The sequence below is a fragment of the Plecotus auritus genome (assembly GCF_963455305.1).
Source record: "Plecotus auritus genome assembly, chromosome: 7".
In the NCBI taxonomy this organism is placed as follows: Eukaryota; Metazoa; Chordata; class Mammalia; order Chiroptera; family Vespertilionidae; genus Plecotus; species Plecotus auritus.
In genome coordinates, this window is record NC_137774.1 from 133,325,639 (window position 1) to 133,353,205 (window position 27,567).

The 27,567-nt window shown below is 38.9% G+C and overlaps 1 protein-coding gene across 3 annotated transcripts in view; it reads left to right on the forward strand.

Moving 5' to 3' along the window:
* The window catches only part of HOMER1 (homer scaffold protein 1), a 96,693-nt gene extending 71,062 nt beyond the window's left edge, over nt 1-25,631 (forward strand). Inside the window, exons 6-10 of one of the 3 annotated variants that reach the window (XM_080679972.1) lie at nt 12,779-12,935; nt 13,659-13,769; nt 14,880-14,960; nt 22,141-22,334; nt 25,151-25,631. In XM_080679972.1, the coding sequence (XP_080536098.1) occupies nt 12,779-12,935; nt 13,659-13,769; nt 14,880-14,960; nt 22,141-22,329 (538 nt within the window). In that variant the 3' untranslated portion in view covers nt 22,330-22,334; nt 25,151-25,631. Of the gene's footprint in view, nt 1-12,778; nt 12,936-13,658; nt 13,770-14,879; nt 14,961-22,140; nt 25,014-25,150 lie in introns of those variants that run through there. The other 2 variants (XM_080679973.1, XM_080679971.1) reach the window with 2 other exon arrangements.
* Nucleotides 25,632-27,567: the final 1,936 nt, after the last annotated feature.

Sequence of the window (27,567 nt, forward strand, 5' to 3'; positions counted from 1 at the left end):
TCTCAGCGGCTGCCCCCCACAAGAACTGGGGGACTCCAGCGGGGCTGAGGGGACTGGGCACTGCCATCTTGTGGCTATGGGCACCTCCATCTTTGTGACGGAGTGATGGTTAATTTGCATATTACCCTTTTATTAGATAGTATGCTAGAGGCCCGGTGAACGAAATCGTGCATGGGTAGGGTCCCTAGGCCTGGCCGCCAATCAGGGCTGATCAGGTTCCCTGCCTCTCCACCTCCCCGCATCCTCCTTCCCTCGCTCCCTCAGTGCCTGTCTCAGCACCTCACCGCAGTTGGTCGCCTGCCATGTTCTGTGCCGCCCCCTGGTGGTCAGCGCACGTTATAGTGAGCAATCGAACTCCCAGGCTCCCGGTTGAACTCACAAGGGGACACTTTGCATATTAGCCCTTTATATATATAGATATATATATAGATAGTTTCACCGTCTTTTTTTCCCAGCTGTACCGAGACATAGTTGGCATAGAATATTCTGTAAGTTTAAGGTGTAAAATGTGTTGATTTGATACACTTATATATTATAAAATGATTATCACCATAGCCTTAACCAACACCTAGGTCAGGTCACATAATTACCATTTCTTCTGTGTGGTCAGAACATTTAAGATCTACTCTCTTAGCAACTTTCAAGTACTGTTAACTCTAATCACTGTGCTGTACATTAGACCACCAGACCTTACTCACCTAATAGCTGAAAGTGTGTACCCTGATCAACATCTCGATTCCTTTCCCCACCTCCCTCACCCCTAGTAACTACCATGTAGTCTCTGTTTCTCTGCACTTGGCTTTTTTAGAGTCCACATATAAGTGATTGCATACAGTTTTTGTCTTTCTCTGTCTGACTTATTTCACTTAGCATAATGGCCTCAGTGCCCATCTGTGTTGTCACCAGTGGCAGGATGTTCTTTCTCATGGCTGAATTATATTTCATTGTGTATGAATCATATTCCATCTTTACCCATTCATCCATTGACATACACTTAGCTTGTTTCTATATATTGGCTATAGTGAGTAATGCTGCAGTGAACATGATCTATTAGTTTTCTATAAGTCAGTACTAATCATGGAGATTATTAACTAGTTGTAAGGTGAGGGAAAACGTCATCAGTCATTGCAAGCCCATATGAAAAAAGACATTATAGTTTAGTTGGAAAAAACCTTAAGGCAGGTGTCTTGGTTCAAGCCCTAGCTTTGTGGCTATTGTATGGAAGACAGAAAGTCCCCTCCACAGCAGCATTTGGGTTTAATAGTCTGGATCAGTTAGTTCAGTTGCTTAAGCTTGGTATAACTGAAGCCCACATTACTGGTCTTGATATCATATGTGGTAGCTTCACACAGAGAAAAACTCTTTCAGAGTCACATTACAAAAGAGAGTGTTAAATCAGGAGAAAGGAAGTTTATGAGACGGGCATGCTCAAGTCTGCCAGCATTACTAGAAAAACACACAAAGCGAATAGCCTGCTGACAGATTTCAGTTGTGTCATATTCTGTAGCTAAAGTGGTGACTCTTGCTGAACTAACCTGGAGTTGGAGAACAGCCAGTCTTCATCACCTTGGTTGGTCCTCAGAGTTGTAACAGAGTTTGGTTTCCATCAGTAGTGGACTAAGCTATTACTAATTCTGAGCTGTATTCACTTAGCATCTCCCCCTCCTTAAAGTTCATTGTGATCAGGGCCCTTACTTTTGCATATTACTTACGAAGATCATGTATGCAATGATGATCGCCACAACTAACAGACAATAATTGTTGCAAGTAGAATATTGTTCATACTAAACATTTAAATAATTGGAAGGTATGTCTTTTGACTCTGGCCTTCTCTTTAAAAACAAATTTAAACAAAATTCTGAGTATCAAACAATGATCAATCAAATTATTGATTACAACTGGTTTCTAAAAGAATGAAAATTTTTCATGACAGGAAATTGGAAAACAGAGATTTTACTGTAAAATTATTCATATATTTCCATCCAATTTTAGCTTTATCAAAATCTCTGTTGATAGCATTTTATATTCTGTCAGTATTGAGAGTGAATTCTATTATTTTATTTATAATGTTTTCCCCAGCAATACTAAATATTGTGCTAATCAATTTTTAGGATGGCTTTTCCTTAAGTGACCTACTTTGCAAGGAAACAGAGGCATCTTAGCTTCCAAAATAAAATCAAATTATGGATGGACAGATAGAGATTCATTTCTGTCTTGAATAAACTATAATGCTTATAATGCTGTTATTCTATAAATACAGGACAGTCTTAAAATTAATTGATCTCACTCTTTGCACAGGATAGATGTATACTTAAAAGAGATTAGAGAAACATAATTTTTCACTTATGTAGGCTATTTCCCCGAAGACTTCTCTCCAATAGGATAATCTAACATCATACTCTGAATACATGGCCAAAGAAAGTTTTTAGTTACTGATTAGTTTTTTATAAAAGGGAAAACAATACAAATATTGACTTGTATGAAAGTAGTAGATGCATAACACACAATATTACCTTGAATAAATTTTTTATCACTTATGAACTAGCACTGAATAGCTTTTTACTCCCTTCCCTTAGATTCTATACCCAACCCTGATGCAGGGAAAGTATGGTTAACATTAAAATATTTAAAATGCCTGTAAAGTAGTTTGAGCCTTTCACAAGTAAATATCTTTAGAGCAACAAGTTGTTATCCACACCTCCTCCCTTAGAATAGGCTACTTTAAATTTTAAAAGGCAATCCCTTTATACGTTTTAGATCATCGTGTGTAGGGGAGACCTGCAGTGAGAGTAAAAAGTAGAAGTGAAGTGAAATTGGGACCTCCTGTGGTTTCTTCATCTTTTATCTCCTTTCCTTGGAGACTGACTGCTACTTTAAGGCACATGGCGAAGACCACAGAAGGCACTGTGCCAGGCAGGCGGCAGGTGGATGTTAGGGGATGTTGCAGTACCCAGCCGTCTCCCGTGAGAGCTACTCTAGCATGTAGACATGCTTCTGTTACTGCTGGGAGCAGTGATGGCAGCCAGGGAATTTCTAAGGGCCTCTTTTTAGTGGGTTTGTGGTTCCCTCCATTTTAGTGAATAAAAAGTGGGAGTAAAACTAGACTTTTTGTGCCCTCTAAAACCAAATGGGAAACTGCCTGAAGTGCAGAATGTGTTTATGTGGTAAACGTAATGTCGTTTAGATTCAGATTTCACCTTCCCTTCTCTTCTCTCACAATCAGAAATCAACCTCACCACTTCATGAGAATCATTTCTGTTCACTTATATTCTCACTCCATTAACTGGCTAAATTTATTCTGAGGCCTACACCACAGGCGTAAACTTATTATAAACTAGGGGCCCAGTGCACAAATTCATGCACCTTGAAAAGAACTTTGGGACACGAGGCTGCGGTGGGCACAGGGGCGGGTCTTGGCTCATCCTCCGCGCCCCTGCCCGGCCCCTCCCACTCCAGTCCCCTGTCTGCTGGTCCCGCTTCCGCTGCTGCCGCTCCCACACACTGACGGCGCTGGCCCCGCTCGCACCTGCTAACAGCGCCAAGTGATTGGGACCGGCGCCAGGCACTGGCAGCGGGTGTGAGCGGGGTCGTCGTTAGCAGTGGGTGTGAGAGGTGGCTGCCAGCCCTGATTGCCCCTCAGGAGCAGGGGGAGCTGGAAGAGCCCTGAGGGGCGACTGGGGCCAGCAGCTGCCGCTTGCACCCACTGATGGCACTGAGCAATCAGGGTGGCGCCAGGCACCCGCAGCGGGTGCAAGCAGTGGCTCTGGTGCCAGCAGCAGGTGTGAGCAGGGCTGGCACTGCAGCAGGTGCGAGCACCGGGCGGGACTGTGGCGCACAGGAGCAAGGAATTTTCAGTAACCACCAGAGGCTCGCCCCAATGACAGCAACCGGCGCCCCGCCTTGGTCTGGCGCCCCCGCTCACCTCCACCATCCTACTGTGGCCAACACCCACCATGTTCCACACGCACCCCCTGGTGGTCAGCACACATCATAGCACATGACTGGTTGTTTGAGTGTCCCGCCATTTTGTCTATTGCATATTTGGGTTTTATATATATAGACTAGAGTCCTGGTGCATGAAATTTGTGCACAGGGGGGCCCCTCTGCCCAGCCTGCACCCTCTCCAGTCAGGGACCCCTTGGGGAATGTCCGACTGCTGGTTTAGGCCCGATCCCAGACCATTGGCTCCTAATCACTCACTTGCCTGCCTGCCTGGTCGCCCCTAACTGCCCCCTGCTGCCGGCCAGGTTGCCCCCAACTGCTCCCCCCCACCAGCCTAGTCACCCATCACTGCCCCCCTGCCAGCCTAATCGCCCCTAACTGCCCCCCCCCCTGCTGGCCTGGTCATAGGCAGCCATCTTGTGAGGGTGTGACAGTCAATTTGCATATTACCTCTTTATTATATAGGATAATATATATCCGTAGTACCTAAGGACAACAACATAATTCATTAAGTGCATACCTGATATGGATATAATTTAAATTACATCTATTTAAGTTGTGTACATCACTAATCAAAAATATCTCCCTTAAAATATTTAATGTTAAATCTTTTTAGCTTTTTCATAGCTCACTCAAGATTCTTTCAAGATTCTTTTTTTTTATTTCTTTTTTTTTTGTATTTGATTTTTTAAAATTTCTTTTTTTTTAATTGTTTGAAGTATTACAAATAGTAGTACATATGTCTCCTTTTTTTTTTCCCCCATTGACCTTCCCCCGGCCTCCCCTTCCCCCCAGTACATGCCTTTACCTGCCCCCCCCCCAGTGTTTTTTATCCATTGGCTAAGCTTATATGCATGCGTACAAATCCTTAGGTTGATCTCTTACAGCCCCCCCCCCCCACCCCGCAACCTCCTCTGCCTTCCCACTGTAGTTTGACAGTCTGTTCAATGCTTCTTTGCCTCTGTATCTATTTTTTTCCCCATTTCATTCCTTTAAAAAATCTTGCCTCTGCAGACTAGAAATAAACATATAATAACAAAAAATGTTTGAGTCCCAATTTCCATGTCCAACAGTTCTGAGTCCCCGTTTCAATGTCAAACAGTTTCTTAAGTGACATGTCAGCAATGATATCTGGATGGTGGGCACATGGTGGCAATGCAGGTCAAGATTCTTTATTGCTTGTGCATTTGGAAGATTCTAACAATTGCATGTGTATTATGTGCTTTCTTCAAGGGTACTTTTATATGGGCTGTTTATTCCTCAGTCACCCAGTGAGGATGGTTACTATTAATCCTAATTTTACAGATGGGGAAACAGACCTAATGAGGTTAGATAACATGCCTAGGGTCCCATAACTAGCAAGTGGCTGGAGCCACAGTTTGAACAAGGTCGACAGACTTCTGAGTCTATGCTTTTATTAAAAGTTGACATATAATGGACATGTAACATTGTACCAGTTGTTGTTGTACCTGAACCTATACTTATAACCACTTTTTCACAATGGTTCTTGTTTGATGTATACATTTAACAATATTCTTCACAATTTAGAAATTTCTACTTATAGACTGATAAACACATGCATTTATTACATTTTGAAGTAATTTGTTTCAACAAAAAGATTCAAATTTACCCAAAAAAATGCAGTTTTTGGTTGTTATTACAAAATGGCCTTAAGAACATATCTTTATTTACGTTGGAACCAAGCTTGTAATTTTATAACTTCCTCCAAAAAGTCAATGGTGTTTCATTTTCTTTACCAGAAATAAGTAAAATTCTGTATTTTATCTAAGTTCAGATGTTTGATGATAAGACACCATTATTTTACATGTTAACAAGAAAATATTGTCAATTGAACTGACTATAACAGCTCTTTATTTGGATATAAATGGCAGTGTGTCTCTGTAACTACTTTTGTATATGGGTAATATATGTAAGATGAGTGGTTTAAGATGCTCCTGTAATTTTATAATATTCAGAGTCCAACTCTTCTGGTTTATTGTTTATTATAGTTTATGTCCATGTTTTTCAACCTAGTATCATGGATATCAATAACATTGGTGATACAGTGTTTCTTTAAAAACTACCTCCCTCTTGTCTGAGATTTTCTTCCAAGCCACTGTTTATTAAAAGCTTTAATACTTAATTCTAAAATTCTAAACACCATGTTTTCCAGAATATGACCAAGTTATTTCCAGTTTACTACAGGGACTGTCTTTAAAAGTATCAGCAAATATATCGTTATCTGTTTACATGTAGCCATTAGTTTATGGATGGCAGGCTATGTGCAAAGATGATGGGTTGTGAGGCAGGGAAGGAATTTGAGCTGGAATGTAAGACTCCGGGGATTACCCAGGCATACATTGAAAGCATGCGTCAGGAGAAGCAAGTACCAACAGGACGATAGGAACAGAACACTGGGAACACCTGATAACAGGACCTCAAGAATAAGGAAGTAACCAAAGGAGTTGCCAGAATTACAGTAAGCTTTGAGAGCCACCTTATTAAGCATTTAGGCAAATTAAAGCTTTCAGCTACATCTAGTAGAAAAAGCCTTTCGTATACAAGGCTATCTGCATGGCAGGACCTTAAATCCCTACTCACTGAAGTCCTTTTGATGGAAAAAACAAACTGATTATAAACAGTGCAAAATCACTTTGTTTTCATTTAAAAGGATAACTTAAATTGTATTAAGAAACCAATTTGGACCCTAAACTACTGAAGGAAGCATTAGTTTCTAAGTGGAACTAGGTTGGGGCCAACACGCCAACATGAGAGCACATGGCGCAGAAGTGGCACACAGGTGTGTAGATGTCCATGTTGGCTGCTTCTGCCTTCGCAGGTGTGGGCGGGCAGTGAAGAGAGAGCACGAGGCCGATCCTGAGACAAGTCAGGATTGTGAAGTGCTTGAGCCAGTCTTATTTGCATAGTTAGGGAGTGACCTCACCATTCACACTGAGAATAATGTCGAAAAGTAAGCCTGTTGCAGTCTATTTTTAAAACCTTATCTGGATATTTTTTCACAATTCTACATAATTAACATGCTTAAGAAGCACATGCAAGGCACTGCTATTTAGAGACTGATGGTGGATCCTGGCCCCTGCAGGCATGGAGGAGAGGCAGGTTCTTAAATTACTGACCGTGGACACACAGGGTTTACGCCACAGGTTAAATAAGTGCCTTGCTCATGCACTAGACTCTTATTTTGTTAGATAGATTACTTTGTTAGATGATACTTTTGAAGTATCTTCTGGATATTGCATAACTAATTTAACTAAGTTGACTGCTTTCTTGTAGAACTTTGACTTTAGATAAAAGAAAGTTGTAAAATTCCAGCTTAAGGAATCTTTAAAATGATGTTTTTGGAATGTTCTGAACTCCTTTCCTGACTTCTAGATCGAAAGTGCCAGCAGGAAACTAGCTGGTCATGTTTGAAGGGAAACTTTATCAGTCATGGGAATAAAGAATTATTTTGTCCTTATTCCAGCACTCAGACATGAGGTCATAGTGGTATTTCAAAATCTCTTCTGACTCACTGGTGTCTCCAGCTGAACAATTTAGGTGTTTCTTTGTGAGCAGTTTATTTGGTGTGAAACTGTCAAAAGTGTACCTGTAAAAAAAGACCAAGCTAGCAGTCAGAGAACCTCAATTTTTTTTAACAATATTCCTGAAATGTAAGATGCTAACTTAAAGTTTTGGTATCAGAATTAATCCCAAGGTATTAATTACTGCTAAATATGAGTCTAAAGGGGGAGGAGTTGTAGATAGAAGAAAGGAACATTGTTTCTCAAAATTACAAAAGTATGCCAAGTATTTAAAATTATATATAAGGGCTGAACACATCAGAGCTAACAGTAGCTCACATGTAGAACTTCCTGCAGGATACTCTTTGGAACTCATTGTAAGTTGACATTATATAGGGTATTCTAATATACTAGATGGTGAAAAGAATATATGAGGAAGCTCCCCAGAGAAAACAGGGCAAATTACAAAAATAAAAAATATTTTATTTTCTAAATTGTATTTCACATTGTGCTCTAGAAAATTGGATTATTAATGAAGCCACTCCTAAAGTAGAAGAAGCAAGAATGTCCTGAAAGATTCAAATTTACCAACAAAGATGCAGTTTTTGGTTGATATTACAAAATGGCCTTAAGAACATACCTTTATTTACGTTGGAACCAAGCATATGAAAATGCAGAAACACACAAACTTAGCATTGAACTGGTCTCCTGTAGAACTCATTTCAGGACTATTAGGTCTTAGATTGTTATTGCTGATTGTAGTCTTGTGCAATATGCATGCAAGTATTTGATAAAATAATTTGTTTCAACATTTATTTTCTTAAGTGCAATCAGCAGTATTTTGGAGCTCTGCAGAGTAAAGGAAGAAAAGAGTTAGTGGGAATTCATTGAACTTCCTATCTGTGGCCAAATCTCACTACTTAATATATTAGAGACTCAAGACATGTTCATGGATATGAAGTAAACAAATTATGGTATATCAAGACTTTATACGTTCATCTTTTTCTATCCTGTTCCAGAGGCATCATTTCAGTTTTTTCCTTACCCAAGCCAATTTTTAAATGTGTGTGTGTGTGTGTGTGTGTGTGTGTGTGTGTGTATTTCAGAGAGGAAGGGAGAGGCAGAGAGAGATAGAAATATAAGTGATGAGAGAGAATTATTGATGGGCTGCCTCCCGCATGCCCCCTGTTGGAAATTGAGCCCACAACCCAGGCATGTGCCCTGACCAGGAATGGAACTGTGACCTCCTAGTTCATAGGACGACACTCAACCCTTGAGCCACACCAGCCAGACCCCAAACTAATTTTAATTACAGCTGTCTATTCCTTTCCCTTGCGTATCCCTGCCTCTGTAATCCTACTTCTCCAATCTCCTTTTTATCAACATCTCCAGAAGCCCTCACCTCCTTCCTTTTTATTTTGGACTCTCATTATATCACAGCTGTTCTGTTTCCTGCCCACTCAGTCTCTTCCCATGCCAATAAATACAGACATGAATGGAGCAGCTTAGAAACCGTTCTACCCATCTAAGAAGACTTTCCGCTCTTATTATTTGTAATGCTACAGTCACAGAAAGAATATCTAGGAGTGCTTAGAAAGCTTTTCTTTTTTTCTTTTGGTAGTGTGATAATAATGTTTTAATTGAAGCATAATTTATATATAGTAAAATTTACCCTCTCTTCTGTACAATTTTATGAGTTTTGAAAAACACATTTAAATAAAACTCATCTCTGTAGTGGAACAATTGTTAGGTGGTTTTTAAAAATATCTATAATTCAGTTAGAGCAGGTGAATCAGTGCACACTTTGCTCAGAAAATCTAAATCCAGAAAATCCTTCCACAAAAGAAGAATTAGAAAGAACTTTCTTTTTAAGGAGAAAAATGGGTTGTTAAATTAATAGCTTAACTAATAGTTTGATTCTGTTCTTTCATGTTTTGATGAAAAATTTTCAGGACCCTTTAGAAACATTTTTAGTTTTCTATTTTAAATTAATTTTAAACATATAAAAATTGCAAAACTGTATAGAGATTTCCCATATGCCTCTCACCTAGATTCCATTAATGTTAACATCTTTCATAATCATAATTCTCAAAACCAGGAAATTAACATTGATACAGTACTTCTAACTAAACTGCAGATATCAATTTTCACCAATGTCCCTTTTTGTGTTCTAGGACCTAACCAGGATCTCACATTGCATTTACTTATTTCTTCTTAGTCTCCTCCATTTTTTCTCAGTCTTATTCTTGTTGACACTTTTGAAGAGCACCAATCAGTTAATTTGTAGAATGTCTCCCAGTTTGGGTTTATAGAATGTTTTCTCATAATTAGGATGAGAGTTATGAATTTTTGGCAAGAATTTCACAGAAATGATCTCATAATGCTGATATGTCTTATTATTCGTGATGAGCTTTAGGAATCTTGATTATAGAAATTATGCTTTCTTTTATCTAATATATATTAATATTACTATAAAATATCAGTCCATCAAAACATTTGTTTTGTGATGCAATAACATCAAACATCAAAATGTGGATTAAGGAAAGCTATTATCATTACTAGTTAGTTAATGGAATGAGGTTAGTAGAACTTCACTAATAGGAACAAACTCTTCAATAATGAGAAAGGAGGCAATTCTTTCTTCATTATAAAGTTTAAGAAAGGAATTATCAAAAAAGAGATCTTCCTAACTAGTAGAATTGTCTTTGTAGTAGAAAATTGTCTTGATTGAGATACTTAACTTTGGGTAACTTATCAAGTAGAACGTTAAATGGGGGAAAGGTGATTGCTTTAAGTTCTGTTCTATCAGTGACAGGGGAATTCTGTCAGAAATTAAATCATTAGTTTCTAGGTCTAGTCTGTCATATGACCTGAAATCAATTTATTCCAGCATTTTAAAAAAATATATTTTATTGGTTTTTTACAGAGAGGAAGGGAGAGGGATAGAGAGTTAGAAACATCGATGAGAGAGAAACATTGATCAGCTGCCTCCTGCACACTCCCTACTGGGGATGTGCCCGCAACCAAGGTACATGCCCTTGACTGGAATCGAACCTGGGACCCTTCAGTCCGCAGGCCGATGCTCTATCCACTGAGCCAAATTGGCTAGGGCATCCTCATATGTTTTATTTATTTATTTTTTTAAATAAATCTTTATTCAGATTATTACAATTATTTCTCCTTTTTCCCCCCATAGCTCCCCTCCACCCCTTTCCCACCCCACCTTCTGCCCTTACCTCCCCCCCACTGTCCTCATCCATAGGTGTATGATTTTTGTCCATTCTCTTCATGAACCCCCCATACCCCTTTCCCCCTGAGAATTATCAGTCCATTCCCTTTCTATGCCCCTGATTCTATTATATTCACCAGATTATTCTGCTCCTCAGGTTTTTAATTCACTTGATTTTTAGGTTCGCTTGTTGATAGATATGTATTTGTTGTTCATAATTTTTATCTTTACTTTTTTCTTCTTCCTCTTCTTTAAGAATACCTTTCAGCATTTCATATAATACTGGTTTGGTGGTGGTGAACTCCTTCAGCTTTTTCTTATCTGTGAAGCTCTTTATCTGCCCTTCAATTCTGAATGATAGCTTTGCTGGGTAGAGTAATCTTGGTTGTAGGTTTTTGCTATTCATCACATTGAAAATTTCTTGCCACTCCCGTCTGGCCTGCATAGTTTCTGTTGAGAAGTCAGCTGACAGTCGTATGGGTGCTCCCTTGTAGGTAATTAACTGTTTTTCTCTTGCTGCTTTTAATATTCTCTCTTTGTCTTTTGCTCTTGGCATTTTAATTATGATGTGTCTTGGTGTGGTCCTCTTTGGATTCCTTTTGTTTGGGGTTCTGTGGGCTTCCTGGACTTGTAAGTCTATTTCTTTCACCAGGTGGGGGAAGTTTTCGGTCATTATTTCTTCAAATAGGTTTTCAGTATCTTGCTCTCTCTCTTCTTCTGGCACCCCCATAATTCTGATGTTGGTACGCTTGAAGTTGTCCCAGAGTCTTCTTACATTATCTTCAACTTTTTGGATTTTTTTTTTTTGCTTTTTGCTTTTTCGGTTGAGTGTTTTTTGCTTCTTTGTATTTCAATTCTTTGACTTGATTCTTGTGTTCCTCTATTCTGTTTCTGGGTCTCTGTATAATATTTTTTATTTCAGTCAGTGTATGTTTAATTTCTAGTTGGTCTTTTTTCATATCTTCGAGGGTCTCGTTATATTTATCGGCCTTTTCTAGGACATTCTTAAAAAGTCTTATAACCGTGGTTTTGAATTCTATATCCAGTCGTTTGTTTTCCTCCATTTCTTTCGTTTGTGATCTGATTCTTTGACCCCGCATTTTCACTGATTCCCTGAGTTGGTAAGGTAGATATTTGTGCTAGGTTTCCAATATGGCCCAGTGGGTCTGCTTCCCCAGTTAACCTGAGGTGGACACTCTTGGTGCACCCCTTTGTGGACTGTGTGTACAGCCTTGTTGTAATTAAGTCTTTATTGTTGTTGGTATCACTGGGAAGAATTGACCTCCGGGCCAGTTGGCTGTAAGGATCAGCTGTGTCTATGCTGGGAGAAGCCCGGTGCTGGAGACAGCCCTATAGGATTAGACTTGCCAAATTGCAATAGCCTCTGTGCTCAGCTTGGATGGGGTGGAGCCTCAGTCTTGGCTTCCTGTCAGCCCCGCCCCTCCGCGCACGTGCGCTTTCAGTCCTCTGCCTTCCCCAGCTCCAGTCTCTCATATGTTTCATATGAAGGAATAACATTGTACTTAAGGCTATGATGCTCTTAAAAATACAGTACATTATTAGGTTTTCTTCATAGATATTTTTCAGGATATAATGTTTATTCTTCAAAAGAGAATGGGTAGAGCCCAGCTGGTGTGCTCAGTAGTCAGGGCACATGCCCAGGTTTTGGGCTGATCCCCAGTAGGGGGCATGCAGGAGGCAGCCAGTCGATTATTCTCTCTCATCATTGATATTTCTCTTTCTCTCCCTCTCTTTTCCTCTCTGAAATCAATAAAAATAAATTTTAAAAAAAGAAAGAATGGGTGGCGACTCTCCTGTAAGATACCGGTATCTGTTATAGTGAGTAGAACTTTTCCACATTAAGCCTACTACTTTGGTACTTTTTATATTTCCTCATTTGCTAGTTTTTCTTTACTAGGAGCATTTCAGTGAAATACTTGTGTTTTTATTCTTTTTGGATTGTCTTTGAAACATTCATGAACTATGAACCAAATGATAGACCTGAGTACTGCTGTCCTTTCAATGTAATAATATTCAGTATAATGGATAGAGGTTTTTTGTTTTTTGTTTTTTTTTTTAATTTCAGTTCAGCAATCAGCAAACATTGGGAGGCTGAACTGGCTACCCTCAAAGGAAATAATGCCAAGCTCACTGCAGCCCTGTTGGAGTCTACTGCCAATGTGAAACAATGGAAACAGCAACTTGCTGCATATCAAGAGGAAGCAGAACGTCTGCACAAGCGGGCAAGTACAGGGCTGCTGTCCATGGAATTTATGGCTAGCAGATTTCCTAGCAGATTTCCTTGATTAGAGGAAATTTACATGTAGATTCAGCACAGGGACATCGTTTGGAGATTTCCATTGGTTCTCAGAGCATATATAGGTTGTATTATATCTGTTCTCTCAAAAAATAGCAAGTGTTCATTAAAAGTTATGTTGTGTTTCGGCCCTCAGTCAATCTATTGACTGAAGAACTATCTTTTGCCGTAAGAGAAACTATTAATATGTAGACATTCTAGTATCCAATATTTAAGTTGTATTTTAAGCATATTTTTTCTTCCAGATTCTCTTACATTTTGGAAATGTATTAGAAAAATTTCTCACCTCTGCAAGACCAGTTTTCAATTAAATTTGAAAGCTGCAGATGGAGGGCAGATGACTATATCTGATTTTGAATGTTATGAGTAGTTTTTAAAGGAATTTTCTACTATCATTAATCACTTAAGTTTTCCTATCCTTTTCATGACCAACCCATGTAAATAGTTATTTCCTTTGCTCTTTTTTATCCTAAATCCACATCTCTAAAGAATCTTTTCTACTTATTCTTTTATCTGAATATTTCTCAAAATTAATTTTTATATATTGATTCAAAATTAATTATTCACCTATCAAGGGCCTGTTATCTCTTCAGTAATAAATTCTTTGAAATTTTCATATAATTTAACCTGAGTTCTCATTTAATTTTAGGTGACTGAGCTTGAATGTGTTAGTAGTCAAGCAAATGCAGTGCATACCCATAAGACAGAATTAAATCAGACAATACAAGAACTGGAAGAAACACTGAAAGTAAAGGAAGAGGTACTTTCTACTTTTTGCTCATCTGTAATCTAGCTAAAATCTTAGAGTCTGTGTACTTGATGGAATAAGGTAAGGCTGTGTGGGTTTTTTTAGCATGAAATTTTTCTTGAGTTATATTAACCTTGTTCATATTTTCTCCATCCTTGTTTCTATTGTTATGAACTATGGTGAGGCAATCAGACTGAGATACTGCTTGTTGCATACCAGTTATGCAACTCTCTGTCTGAGAGTTGTATCCACATGACCAACAGGAATCTATTAGAAGTTATATGAATTTTACAAGCTGTTGCTTTCTCTGGTTTTCAGTCAGATTTACTATCCCAGGGAAGAATTCAAAACTTGACACAACCTTAAAATGTTCAGACTGTTTCTGAGCAGTGCTATACCAAAGCCATAAAGTTAGACTTGTTGCTTGTTTCTTAAGATTATTCTGCACAAGACAACATGCCTATAAAGATGAATTCAGCCTGGCTGGCGTGGCTCAGTGGTTGAGCATCGACCTATGAACTGGGCAGTCACAGTTTGATTCCTGGGTGGGGCATGTGCCCAGATTGCAGGCTTAATCCCATTGTAAGGCATGCAGGAGGCAGCCGATCAATGATTCTCTCTCATCATTGATGTTTCTATCTCTCTGTCCCTTTCCCTTCCTCTCTGAAATCAATAAAAATATATATTTAAAGATGAATTCACCTCTCTAAATGTCAGTATAAAGGAATGCTCTTTATTTTTTTATTGAATTTACTGGGGTGCCATTGGTTAATACAATTATATAGGTTTCAGGGGCACAATTCTATATCATATCATCTGTATATGGTTCACCATCCCAAGTCAAGTCTCTTTCCATACATTTGTCCCTCCTTTACTCTCTCCTACCTCCCCCCATCTATCTTTCCCTCTAGTAATCATTATACTGTTGTCTGTCTATGAGTTAATTTCTTTTTTTATTTGTTTTTTTTAATCCTTTCACCTTTTTTAAGGAATTTAAAGTAAATGTTCTTTAAATCATTGTCTTAAAGAACTAGGACAGTAATTTCAGGAGAAAACGGGGCCTTCTCTTTCCTTGATATCACTTAAATGTTGTTGTTAAAGACATTGCTCTACTTTTTCTAGGAAATAGAAAGATTAAAACAAGAAATTGATAATGCCAGAGAACTCCAAGAACAGAGGGACTCTCTGACTCAGAAACTGCAGGTAAGCTCTAATAAAATGTTTATTCATTTCTGCATAGGGAGGCATCAATCATTCTATCACATAGTAATGACTTTTTTCTGAAACTCCATTTTGTAGATTCTTGGTCATTTTTCTTTTCCAGGACTTCTGATTCATGCCTAAGCTTAGATTTTTCAAAAAGTAGTTGGTAATTTCATTTAGGTAGCTTACAGTCATCATAGGTAGTCATTTATAAATTATCTTTAGTAAATTATTTTAGAAATTTCTACTTTTAAACTAAAAATACTCTGAATTTAAAGAAAACGTTTCTAATGGTTTTCATTCAGTTTAGAATGTCTGCTCATTTTTTTACACTGAATCTATAATAATAAAAGAGTAATATGCTAATTAGACTAGACATCCTCCTGGATGTCACTCTGGATATCCTTCCAGACGAAGCTGGGGCCGTCTCAGGTGCCTGCAGGTGGCCGGAGTGAAGCCCGGGTTCCGGGTGCTGGCTGGTGGCCGGAGGGAAGCCAGCCTGGGTTCCGGGTGCCAGAGGGAAGCCGGTGCCAGCAGCCAGAGGAAGGAAGGCCTACTCTTGCACGAATTTCGTGCATCGGGCCTCTAGTTAAGGTATAAATTAAAGCAGTAGTTGTGCCCTAATGGAAATCAAGTCAGTGCTCTTCTTATTTTTTCAGTCTAATTAATTTTACTCACTTTTTTCTGCATGAATAGTGTGCTTCCAATTTATATACACCTATTAGGTGTCAGTGATAGCGAACCATAGTTAGGAAGATTTTTTAAAATTCATTACCAAAGTCTCCTCCTGCAAACTCAGAAACTTTGATTAAATCCCCATGGCGAGCTACCTCAAGAGGGGTTAGGACCACTTTATGGTTTGTAGTAGAAATAAATGTATGTATAGAGTGAGGAATTTTGGATAAGAGGTGCTAAATGGGACCTGAAAGCCCAGGATTGGAAAGAGTACCTAGGTTATAATCAGAATTCCAGCAGTTATTGAATATATACTGTGTACCAGACACACTGCACTAAGCACTTACTTATATTATGCATTTAATCTCTATGAGTCAATGAGGAAACAGAGGCTTGCATAGGCTAACTTGTTCAACCTGTATGTAAACGGAGACAGTCACATTCTCTGACAGTAGAGAGTCTTCATAAAGGAAACAGGTTCTTTACATGAAATGAAATATTTCCCTTTACCCCTCCTCTCACTGATTTCAGTGGCCTGGGAAAAATGAGGTCACTTGTTTTGATTTGCCCTACTAACAGTTTCTACATTTTAGTCATCTGTGTAAATCAGTGGTTTTCAACTGGGTACAGTCTTGTTCCCCAGGGGACATTTAACAACGTGTGGAGACATTTTTTATTTTCACAAGTAGGGTGGTGCTACTGCTAGCTCGTAGGTCAAAGCCGAGGATGCTGCTGAACATAGAATCATCCAGCCCAAAATGTCAGTATGCCAAGGTTGAGAAATCCTGGTGTAGAACTAAAATATGAAACCTGCATTCGGGGCTGGAAAAACATGGGGGAAATTCAGCCTAGTTTTGTTGTCTGTTTCAACTTTGGCTACCATTTTTTTCAGTATTTGCTATAATTCAGGCATATGCTAAGCACTTACATACATTAGCTCTGATTCTCACAGTAACAGGTGTTGTATCCCACTTCCAAAGAGAAGGCAGCAGTTCAGAAGTGTTAGCAAGTTCAGTCAAGCACCTAGCTAGTAAGTAGTGAGGCCTAGATTTGTTTTGATTCCAAAATTTCTGTTTTTCCTTCATGACCACACTGCTTCAGGCAGCAAGTGTCCAAGTCATTCCTAACAATTCTTTCAATTTTTTTTAGTTATATGTACATTTACATTATCCCAGAGAAACTAAGAGGTAATTTATTCATATTAAATTGCTAAATATATTTCATCATTGATTGATCAGTAATTGTATATTACACTTGGCACCTGGAATTGTGAATATCAATTTTTACCTATTATTTCAATGAATATCAAAAGCACTTACAAACTAACAAATACAGAGCTTGACCTTCTGCCAACTAGGATTTATACTTTCAGTTATTGACCGTAAAGCACTGGAAAGGGAGTTAGCAAATTCTGACCTGCCATGCTTTCTTTATAAGGGCTGAATCAGGCCTCTGGATGTCCGGTAACAAGCTTACATATCAGTAAAGGAGAAGGGGAAAATAGTAGGACAAGAATGATAATAAACAGAAGAATGAGTTAGGAGGGGACAATACAGGAAGAAAAAAGAGGAAGGTAGAATGGGAAGTGCCACCATCCAGGGCTCCGACTGCCTCCTGTTGGCCCCGTGCACCGGGTGTCTATTCTTGCCCTAGGATCACATTCTCTGCCTCAGAATAGACCAGCACCATCAGCATTGTATTGGATCCCTTTTGTTCTCTGCCTAGTAAAATTCCTCCAATCAGAAAAATGGCTTAGAGTATGAGACTCCTTTTAGAGAGAATAACACCATTTTAATAGCTGAGAGAATTTTGTGTTTTGCTTGCTTCCATTGGAAATGTTTGGATGTTTCCTTGATTGGCAAAGAGAACAAGGAAGCCTTTCATTTTAAAGGAAGGCTTTAGAGGGCAAACTGGGTGGTGCCTGGTGAAGAGGGTGTTTTCTAGGGAATGACATGTCGTCTATTTTTATAGTTGGAAACATCCTACTCTTAAGCTTATTGTTTAAGCAGGCAAGAGAGCTCGCTGTGCAGTCACGAGTGGCATTTTTAGATTTGATCCCAGGGTCTATTTTCTCCCTCATAGTTTAGAGCCTCCAGGGCTTCTGGATTTATAAGCATTTTATTGATTTCAGATTCTGCACTCAATTTACTTATCTTCATCTTGTGGATTATTCAAAGGAAGGAGATTAGAAACATACCTGGTAAACATCTCACAGTAAATACCTTAAGATTAGGTTGGGATTCCTTCAATTCTTCATTTATAAGTGATTATAGCTGCGTAATTCCTTTTTTATATTTTCCCAGGCTGTTGCAACGCATCTGTGGCATCCTGGCTTAAGCCTTGATCTTAGCTATTTCTGTCAAAGCCCATGAATATTTCTACCTGTTCGGAATCCTAAATCAACTGTTACTCTTTTATGTATTCAAGCCATTTCCCAGTTATTTTTCTCTAAAGTTTAACAGGTATTATGAGATAAATTTTGGAAAAAGTACCCATAATCCCCAAACCCTGAAGAAATTCCTATTTCTTATTAGTACATTAATTCCCAGTGTTTGTCCTCATGCATACAAATCTGCTTCACATACTGTTCTTTTTATTTACCAAATTGTCTTTCGGTAATTAAAAAAATGTCCCCCTATCCTGACTTGACAGAATTTTTTAGAGATTTATACATTTTTTTAAAAGTCTCTAAGTTAGTTTATTTTTTTGTTGTTCATTTTAAAAATAAACCTTTATTCAGATTATTACATATGTTCCTCTTTTTCCCTCCATAGCTCCCCTCCACCCGGTTTCCACCCCACACTCTGCCCTTACCCCCCCCCCCACTGTCCTCATCCATAGGTGTATGATTTTTGTCCAGTCTCTTCCCGCACGCCCCCACCCCTTTCCCCCCGAGAATTGTCAGTCCACTCCCATTCTATGCCCCTGATTCTATTATATTCACCAGTTTATTCTGTTCATCAGATTTTTTATTCACTTGATTTTTAGATTCACTTGTTGATAGATATGTATTTGTTGTTCATAATTTTTATCTTTACCTTTTTCTTCTTCTTCCTCTTCTTAAAGAATACCTTTCAGCATTTCATATAATACTGGTTTGGTGGTGATGAACTCCTTTAGCTTTTTCTTATCTGTGAAGCTCTTTATCTGACCTTCAATTCTGAATGATAGCTTTGCTGGGTAGAGTAATCTTGGTTGTAGGTTCTTGCTATTCATCACTCTGAATATTTCTTGCCACTCCCGTCTGGCCTGCATAGTTTCTGTTGAGAAATCAGCTGACAGTCGTATGGGTGCTCCCTTGTAGGTAACTAACTGTTTTTCTCTTGCTGCTTTTAATATTCTCTCTTTGTCTTTTGCTCTTGGCATTTTAATTATGATGTGTCTTGGTGTGGTCCTCTTTGGATTCCTTTTGTTTGGGGTTCTGTGCGCTTCCTGGACTCGTAAGTCTATTTCTTTCACCAGGTGGGGGAAGTTTTTGGTCATTATTTCTTCAAAAAGGTTTTCAGTATCTTGCTCTCTCTCTTCTTCTGGCACCCCCATAATTCTGATGTTGGTACGCTTGAAGTTGTCCCAGAGGCTCCTTACACTATCTTCATATTTTTGGATTCTTTTTTCTTTTTGCTTTTCCGGGTGAGTGTTTTTTGCTTCTTTGTATTTCAAATCTTTGACTTGATTCTTGTGATCCTCTAGTCTGCTGTTGGAGCTCTGTATATTATTCTTTATTTCAGTCAGTGTATGCTTAATTTCTAGTTGGTCCTTTTTCATATCCTCAAGGGTCTCGCTAAATTTATCGGCCTTTTCTAGAAAATTCTTGAAAAACCTTATAACCGTGGTTTTGAACTCTATATCCAGTCATTTGCTTTCCTCCATTTCTTTCGTTTGTGACCTGTGTCTTTGTCTCTGCATTTTGGCTGCTTCCCTGAATTGACAGAGTGGCTTTGTGTGCTAGGTGTCCTATAGGGTCCAATGGCTCAGCCTCCACAGTTACCTGAGGTGGACACTCTTGGTGCACCCCTTTGTGGGCTGTGTGCACAGTCTTGTTGTAGTTAAGCCTTGATTATTGTTGGTATCGCTGGGAGGAATTGACCTCCAGGCCAATTGGCTGTGAGGATCAGCTGTGTCTACAATGGGAGAACTGTGCTGGAGACACCCTTATGAGACAAGACTTGCTTCAGTGGGGCTTTGGTGCTCACTGAGTCTGCCCCCTGAGTGTGTCCCTTATGGATCTGAGGAGTTGTCATCTGGATGGTCCCACTCTGACCCCTGGGTACACTGGCTCTTGGATCTCCAAGGAGGTGCTAATTTAGCCTCTGCCTGAGGCCACCCAGCAGGAGCTACAGAGAGATCTGCAGATTCCTCTTCTTTGTTTGGGTTTTGGAGGTGCCCAGATGAGGCCCAGCTGTGAAGCAATGCAAGCTGCTGTGGGGCCTTGGGCCTTCTTTTGGATGTTCTGGGTCTCACTGACTCAGCTGCAGTTTGTTAGGTAAGTTTAGAATTCAAAGGACCAGGCCATTCATATGCAAAAGCCTCTGGGCTCAGCTTGGATGGGGTGGAGTCTCAGGGTGGAGCAAACAGCAATGGCTTTGTGGGGCGGGATCTCAGGGCGGTGGTCTCAGTGTCCCAAGGTAATCGCTGCAAGCACCTCTGAGAGAAAGCCACCCTTGAGTTTCGCTCGCTGCCAGACAGTCCAGTTTCTCCCCATATGAGTCTGGGTCCCCAGAGTCTCACCCAGATCTGGAGTTCAGAGCAGTCAGGAGCTTTTGTCTCCCCGCCGATTGAGAAAGCCAACCGCGTACTCAGTTGCCAGCCGTCTCTGCGCGAGGGTCTCTGTATCTCTGCCTTCCGCAGCTCCTGTGAGTCTCAGTGTGCTTTTCTCTTTCCTTCTAGTTGTAGAATTTCCACTCAGCAAACCTTCCTGTGGTTCTAGATGATGTCCGTTTTGTCTTTTAGTTGTAGTTTTGAAATTGTTGTGCGAGGCAGCAGTTCAGGTGTTTACCTATGCCGCCATCTTGGTTTCTCCAAAATGTTTTTATTATTCCATAGAATTTGCATACGTCAGTGTAAATTGTGTCTGTCACCTCAGTCCTCTCAGATGTAAAAGTGAGCTTTCTAGAAAGGTTATATACAGTAGTCCCCTCTTACCTAGGGTTTTTGTTTTTTATCAAGATTGCACAAAAAACAGTTACTTGTGGTCAACTGCAGTCTGAAACTATTAAATGGGAAATTCCAGAAATAAAGTTTATAAGTTGTAAATTGCATGCCATTCTGAGGGTCGTGACAAAATCTTCAGCGGTCCTTGTTCCCCCGCAGGACATAACATCTGTTTGTCCAGCGTATCCACATTGAATAGGCTACCCGCCTGCTGGTCACTTAGTTGCTGTCTCAGTTATCAGATATTTTGGGAGAGAGACCACATTCACATAACTTTTACTACAGTATGTTGTTATATTCTATTTTATTGTTAACATCTTACTGAACCTAATTTATAAGTTCAATGTTATATAGGTATGTATGTGTAGGAAAAAATACAGTATATATAGGGTTTGGTACTCTCTGCAATTTCAGGCATCCACTGGGGGTCTTAGAACGTGTCCCCTCTCCGATAAGGGGACTACTATAACTGTCAGTTCATGGCTTATCTGCAATTCATATGCTTATTTAAAATATAATAGTTGGTTTTCTGCTATTTTTCTCCATTTTATTTTTTACTGAAATTAAATCAAAGCTCATGGTACGTTATTTTATTTTATAGAATTGCTTACTATATTTGTCACATTTAGAAACATTTTTAGGGCAGTAAAAACTTCTAAGTACCGTATGCCAGAATTTAATGTGTTAAAAAAATTATTCTTGTTGCCATGAACTTCCTTTTTTGTGATTCCTTTTCTTTCCTTGTTTCCCAGTATGTTGGAATTATTATCTTTATAATTCTTATATGTAGTTATTATATGTCTTCACTATCGTTTTTAACAATTGAACTATGTTTTCTATCACATGCATTCATTCGCTCTTGTGGCAAAACAAAGAATAATTAACATATTCAGAGGATCCTAAAACTTCATTTTAGGAAGTCATTTTCTTCTCTCAGTATTTCTCCAGAATTGCCAATAAGGAGAAAACATTAACTTCCCTCTTTTTCTCTGCCTGCTTTCACCAAAGATTGCTAACAGTTGTGCATTAGGAACAGCATGGTAGCAGAAATAGAAATGAGATGCAGATAATCCTCTAAGTGGGTCTTCAGTGCTGTCTCGGTATTTGAAGTGCCCAGGGGCTTGCCTGGCCCAAAGTAAGCAGTAAGGAAATTTTTGTTAGATGGGTAGGTGGGTTCATGAACAAACCAGTCAGTAAAACCGCATGGATTTCTCAGATGGTTAAGTCTGAAATCTTTCCTAAAATTGTGTTAATCTGAGATTCATAACTACCACAATATTGGAAATAACAAAAGTTATATCGTTTTCTAAATCATTAACTGACATGTATATATATATCACTTTTGTTTCTAAAGGAAGTAGAAATTCGGAACAAAGACCTGGAGGGACAACTCTCTGACTTAGAGCAACGTCTGGAGAAAAGTCAGAATGAACAAGAAGCTTTTCGTAATAACCTGAAGACACTCTTAGAAATTCTCGATGGAAAAATATTTGAACTAACAGAGTTACGAGATAACTTGGCCAAGCTTCTAGAATGCAGCTAAGGAAAGTGAAATTTCAGTGCCAATTGATTAAAAAATACACTGTCTCCCTTCATAGGACTGTTTGGGCTCTGCATCAAGATTGCACAAAAAATTTAAATATCACTCCTCCAGGAGGAGGATTTTTTGAAAATTGGAATTGTATATTTCAGTGTAAATTTTAGAATCCAGCTTGTAGCTAGTTGGGGAAAAAGATGAAACACTTGAACTACAAATTACCTCCATGTATATTATTGGCCATAGTTAACTAGAAAATTATAAATAGACACTTAATGCAATCCTTTTTTTCTTTTTCCTGATATTAGCCAATGGGAGAATTAACAATGTCTGGGTCACATCCCCTTTTTGTGTTCAACACAGTGAAGGCTATCTGCTTTTTAACTTAATTTATTTATGATATCTAAAGCTGTGTTTTGTGCAAAAAACCTTAGTGACGAAAGCCCTGTCTTTTGTTATAATCTGAATAATTTCTCAGGATATTTTTGCACTGTTGAGAAGCAGTGTCCTTACCAATTAATTCTTGCCAGGAGTGAGAGAGCGCTGCGTCTTTAATTGAAACATGCTTGCTGTGACAGGGTGGGTAGAGCTCTTCCCTTTTTTTATGCGGGAAGATATTTCACTCTGGCGACCACTCTGCTACACTCTGGTGTTCTCTAACCTTGTCACTGTATAGTTTACTTTTCCATATTGATTCCATGTATTTATGAGAAGATACTGTCTCCCATTTTATTACACATTTTAAAGCCAGCTAACGAAGGCAGCTGAGTCCCTCAGAAATTTTTCTTTTTAAATTTCTAATAAATTTGACACAGTACTGAAATGCAGCAGCCCGTCACTGGCGGTCTGGTCTAGCAATGTTAAGTATATTTACAGAATATGCAGTTACCTTTATTTATATATTTTGCAAGAAATCTTTTCTGAATGATCAACGCATTTCAATTTACAAATAATTATGGTTATTGGGGAACTGTTTATTATAGATCATTTTCAGGTGTATAGCTATTTTAAAAGGGATCCATTTCCATCAAACAGCTGATCAGAGGACTAATGGGATTGAGCCGTGTACTCTGTCTGGATCTTCACGCCAACCATATCTCTAGTCAAACCTCACAAGGCAATATTCTGAACTGTTAACTAGGCATTTCAACACAGGAATTCAACTCAATAGGCTCTTCTCAGTGAACAGGTTTTAATGTTGTTTTGATGTAATTTTAAAAGACTTTTAGCAAAGATGCATTTCTTTATATATTTCTTTTAAGAAGCTATTTTAAAAGTAAGGCACGTGCTATTTAGTCTGCATATGGAGTAGGAGTTGCATCAGAGTCCATGTATTCTCGCTGTACAATGCCTGCGATGTTGAGGAGGGTTCTTTTTTAAAGTGTATGCTTGGGAATTTGACTCGGAGGAGTCTACAAAGTGCACTGACTTTTGGTTTGTACCCCCAAAAGACTGAATTGTTAAGAAGAAAATTAAGCTAATTAATCAATTTGTAACCATTTTTTCACTCACAAACAGCTACTCAGCATAGGCAATTTTGTTTTATATATGTATGTGTATGTATGGAAATACATACATATTAATTTATATTAGAGTGAAAAATAAATGGTTTCTAAACTTAGTTTCTAAAGTGAATTTTCAGATGTCTCTGAAAAGTTTTTATCAGACACTTGATCATCATGTATTATATGTGCTATAACATCATGTGAGTTACCTCCATCTATTTTAGGGTATTTTCCTCACCTATGTATTACAGGGAAGATAATGTAGGTACACAAGCTCAGAGCTGAGATATTTCTCTGACAAATCAGGTAATAAAATTTTATTTGATAGAATTTTGAAGTAGATGTGATTTTATCTATCAGTTTCTGAGTAACAAAGAGCACCAGATTTTGACTTAAATAGGGGATTTAACTCTAGGGATCAGGGAATGTAGATATGAAGAGTTAAAAATAAAAATAAACAGTGTAAGCTGTTGAAATGGTAAGTGAATTATTTTAACGATGTAATAAGATATTTTTAAATTTTGACATAGTTATTATATAGTGGGAAAATAACTCATCAAAGTGTCTCCACTTGAGTTGTATTGATATGTGAGATGTGTGTAACTCAATATATACATATATCCATATGTATATACAGAAAATTATTTTTAATATTTTCCTACTATATGAAATTTAAAATTGGAAATTTTCTGAGTTTTTTCCTTGTCCAATAGAGCCTAATTTTTTTTAAAGTGATCTAACAATTTCTTGAGGGCTGCACCTTTAAATTCCCAGATTGTCATTAGATGTGTACAGTATATGGGATAAGGTGGACACAAGTGCACATATAAATAAAATCTTACGACTATTTTAAACATTGATTTACGGTAGGAGAGTATCTAGAGTCATCATTTTCAAGTCATAATTAGGTTGTGTGCCTACTGTAGTTTTCTCCATTTCTGTATTATAGAAATAAAAGTTTGCATATTAAAATTTGATTTTCCCAGAGACAAATATTATATAATGTATCTATATTTAGATCAAACTGTGGTAATATATTTGTCAGAAAACAATGTTGGGGACTGTAGCCTGAACATGTGGACTCGAAGTGACACAGAAAGGAGAGCAGAGGGTGATCGCATTGTGTATAAGTTATTATATGAAAACTGAATTCTTGTACAAAAAAACAACTGGAAAAAAAAGAAAGACAAAAATACAGTTTTTATTTTGAAATACATTTGTTGTTCTCTGGAGAATGTACTTTATCTTTTTTCCCCTCAGTCTTTTACAGATACTTTTTAAAAAGCATTCAAGTGATGGCAGCATTTACTTAAATCTTACAGGTGCTATTGGATTTTACATTAGTGTGATCTGTTGTGAAACCCTAACTTTGACATAAAAGGTTTTGTAAGTATTTTCCTGCCTGGAAAATTAGTTTTGGCCTCTCTCTCTCTCTCTCTCTCTCTCTCTCTTTCTCTCTCCCCCTCTACCCCTCCCTCCCTCCCTCCCTCCCCCCCTCCCCTCTTCCCCTTCTTCCTCCGTCCCTTCCCCTCTCTTTTTTTTCTCCCTTACTGCAGATCTTACAAAGTTCGTGAAGGTGCATCTCTGCCCTTACAGAAGAGCTCCAGCACCATCATAGATTTAATGTTTTGCTGTCATTGAACTGTTGGGAAGCAATTACAGTAGAGAAAAAACTTACACTTTTTTTTCCAAGTGGAACTTGAAAAAGGGACACTCAGAATTAAAGCAGTACCACCTTTTTAAACTCTTTGGTTTGTTAAAGAATTAAATTCCTTGTTCAAATTAAATTCATTCGTTAACAAGTGTGCTATAGTCTTCCATGTTTTCATTCAACTCTGGAGTACGCAGCTGGCCTGCTCTCTCCTGCGCACCTGACTTCGGTCCGTTCTGGAGTGGGAGGCAGGCAGGGGGAACATTTGTTAGGTGGCAGTATTTGTTCGTTGGTTTTTCAAGAAATTATTTTGTCTATTTGACATCAAATGACTTTAACATCCTGAAATTCTGTGCTTGAAGTTATAAAATAGTCTTCAATGAATTTTCGTCTTCTGGATATTTAGCATTGTTCTTTTATCATTCATGAATAAATTATATAAAACTTAAAGAAGAAAACTTCCAGATAAGTAGTAGTTGAGAATGACATATTTTTAAAAATTTCTCAAGTAGCGTATTATACTGTTAACTTGTTAAGATGATTTTCATGTAAGAGTATTTTGAAAATTATTAGAAATGGATCTTTTTAGAATGGCAACAGATGCATCATTCACCTTACTCTAGTTGTAGAGATGTTCCTCATATTCACATTAAATCGGACCTTACATTTTTATGACAGTTTTTCTCTATGGGAATCTGATATGAAGATGTCACACAAATAGAAACAGTTAATTGAATTAAAGACATGATATTTTTATTTATTTAACCCTCACCAGAGGGTATATTTTTCATTGATTTCTAGAGAGAGTGTAAGGGAGGAAAGAGGAGGGAGCGAGAAATATTGACATGAGAGACACATCGATCGGCTGCCTCCTGCACTCGCCCCTACCAAGGCTGGGGAGCCTGCAACCAAAGTATTTGCCTTTGACCGGGAATCAAACCGGGGCCCTTTGGTCCGCAGGCCGATGCTCTGAGCCAGTGGTCGGCAAACTCCTTAGTCAACAGAGCCAAATATCAACAGTACAACGATTGGAATTTCTTTTGAGAGCCAAATTTTTTAAACTTAAACTTCTTCTGACGCCACTTCTTCAAAATAGACTCGCCCAGGCCGTGGTATTTTGTGGAAGAGCCACACTCAAGGGCTCAAGGGGCCGAAGAGCTGCGTGTGGCTCACGAGCCGCAGTTTGCCGACCACTGCTCTGAGCTAACCGGCCAGGGCAAATGTTTTTCATTTTTTTTGTTTATATATTGCCTTATAAAATAGCTAACAATTTCATCCAAGAAAAAAACCCTCAAAAACTCAGTCAGCACTCACTGCCTAGTGCTTTGTACACTAGATGGAAAAGAAATATTGTAAGTCATTTTTACCAAAAACGGGTAACATAGGGAGAGAAATTACATCTGGACTAGATGGAATAGGGAAAAGGCCACAGCTCCCAATAGACTTCTAATGGAATCACGGGTCTCTTTGAGGATACTTCTTTCCTTTCAAGGACACATTCCAGAGGATACCTGGAGTATCAGAGTGAGAGGAGGTTTTTTTTGAGGGGGAGGTCAGAGCCAGCAAAAAGAGTAGGAGCATGATGAGCAGTTTTTATCTAAGGGACGGCAGGATAGCCAGAGACACATAAAAGTGCTATTTCCTACCTGCTGCTGCTTTTAAATAAATGAGTTGGGAATTGTCCTCATTAATTTCAAAGTCTTTCAGAAGACCTTGAAATTTGTCTTGTCAGGACTTATAACCAAACTAGAGGCCCGGTGCACGAAATTCGTGCAGCAGGGGCGGGGGGGGGGGGGGCGGTCCCTCAGCCCAGCTTGCAAAGACGCAAGCGTTCTGCACCCGGCCTGGCCAGAGGCCCTCTGCGGCCGAGCGCGAAACGCTTGCCTCATCGCCAGGGCGATGACACAAGTGTCTCCCCCCCCCCCCCCCGCCACTCCCCCGCTGCTCCATGCCCGCTGCCCCAAGGCCCTCCATGGCTGGGGTGGAATGCTTGTCTCGTTGCCACAGCAACGAAGCAAGTATTCCGCCAGGCTGCTCACGCTGCCCGCTCTCAGCAGCCGCCCCCCCCCCCCCCGGGACTGGGGGACT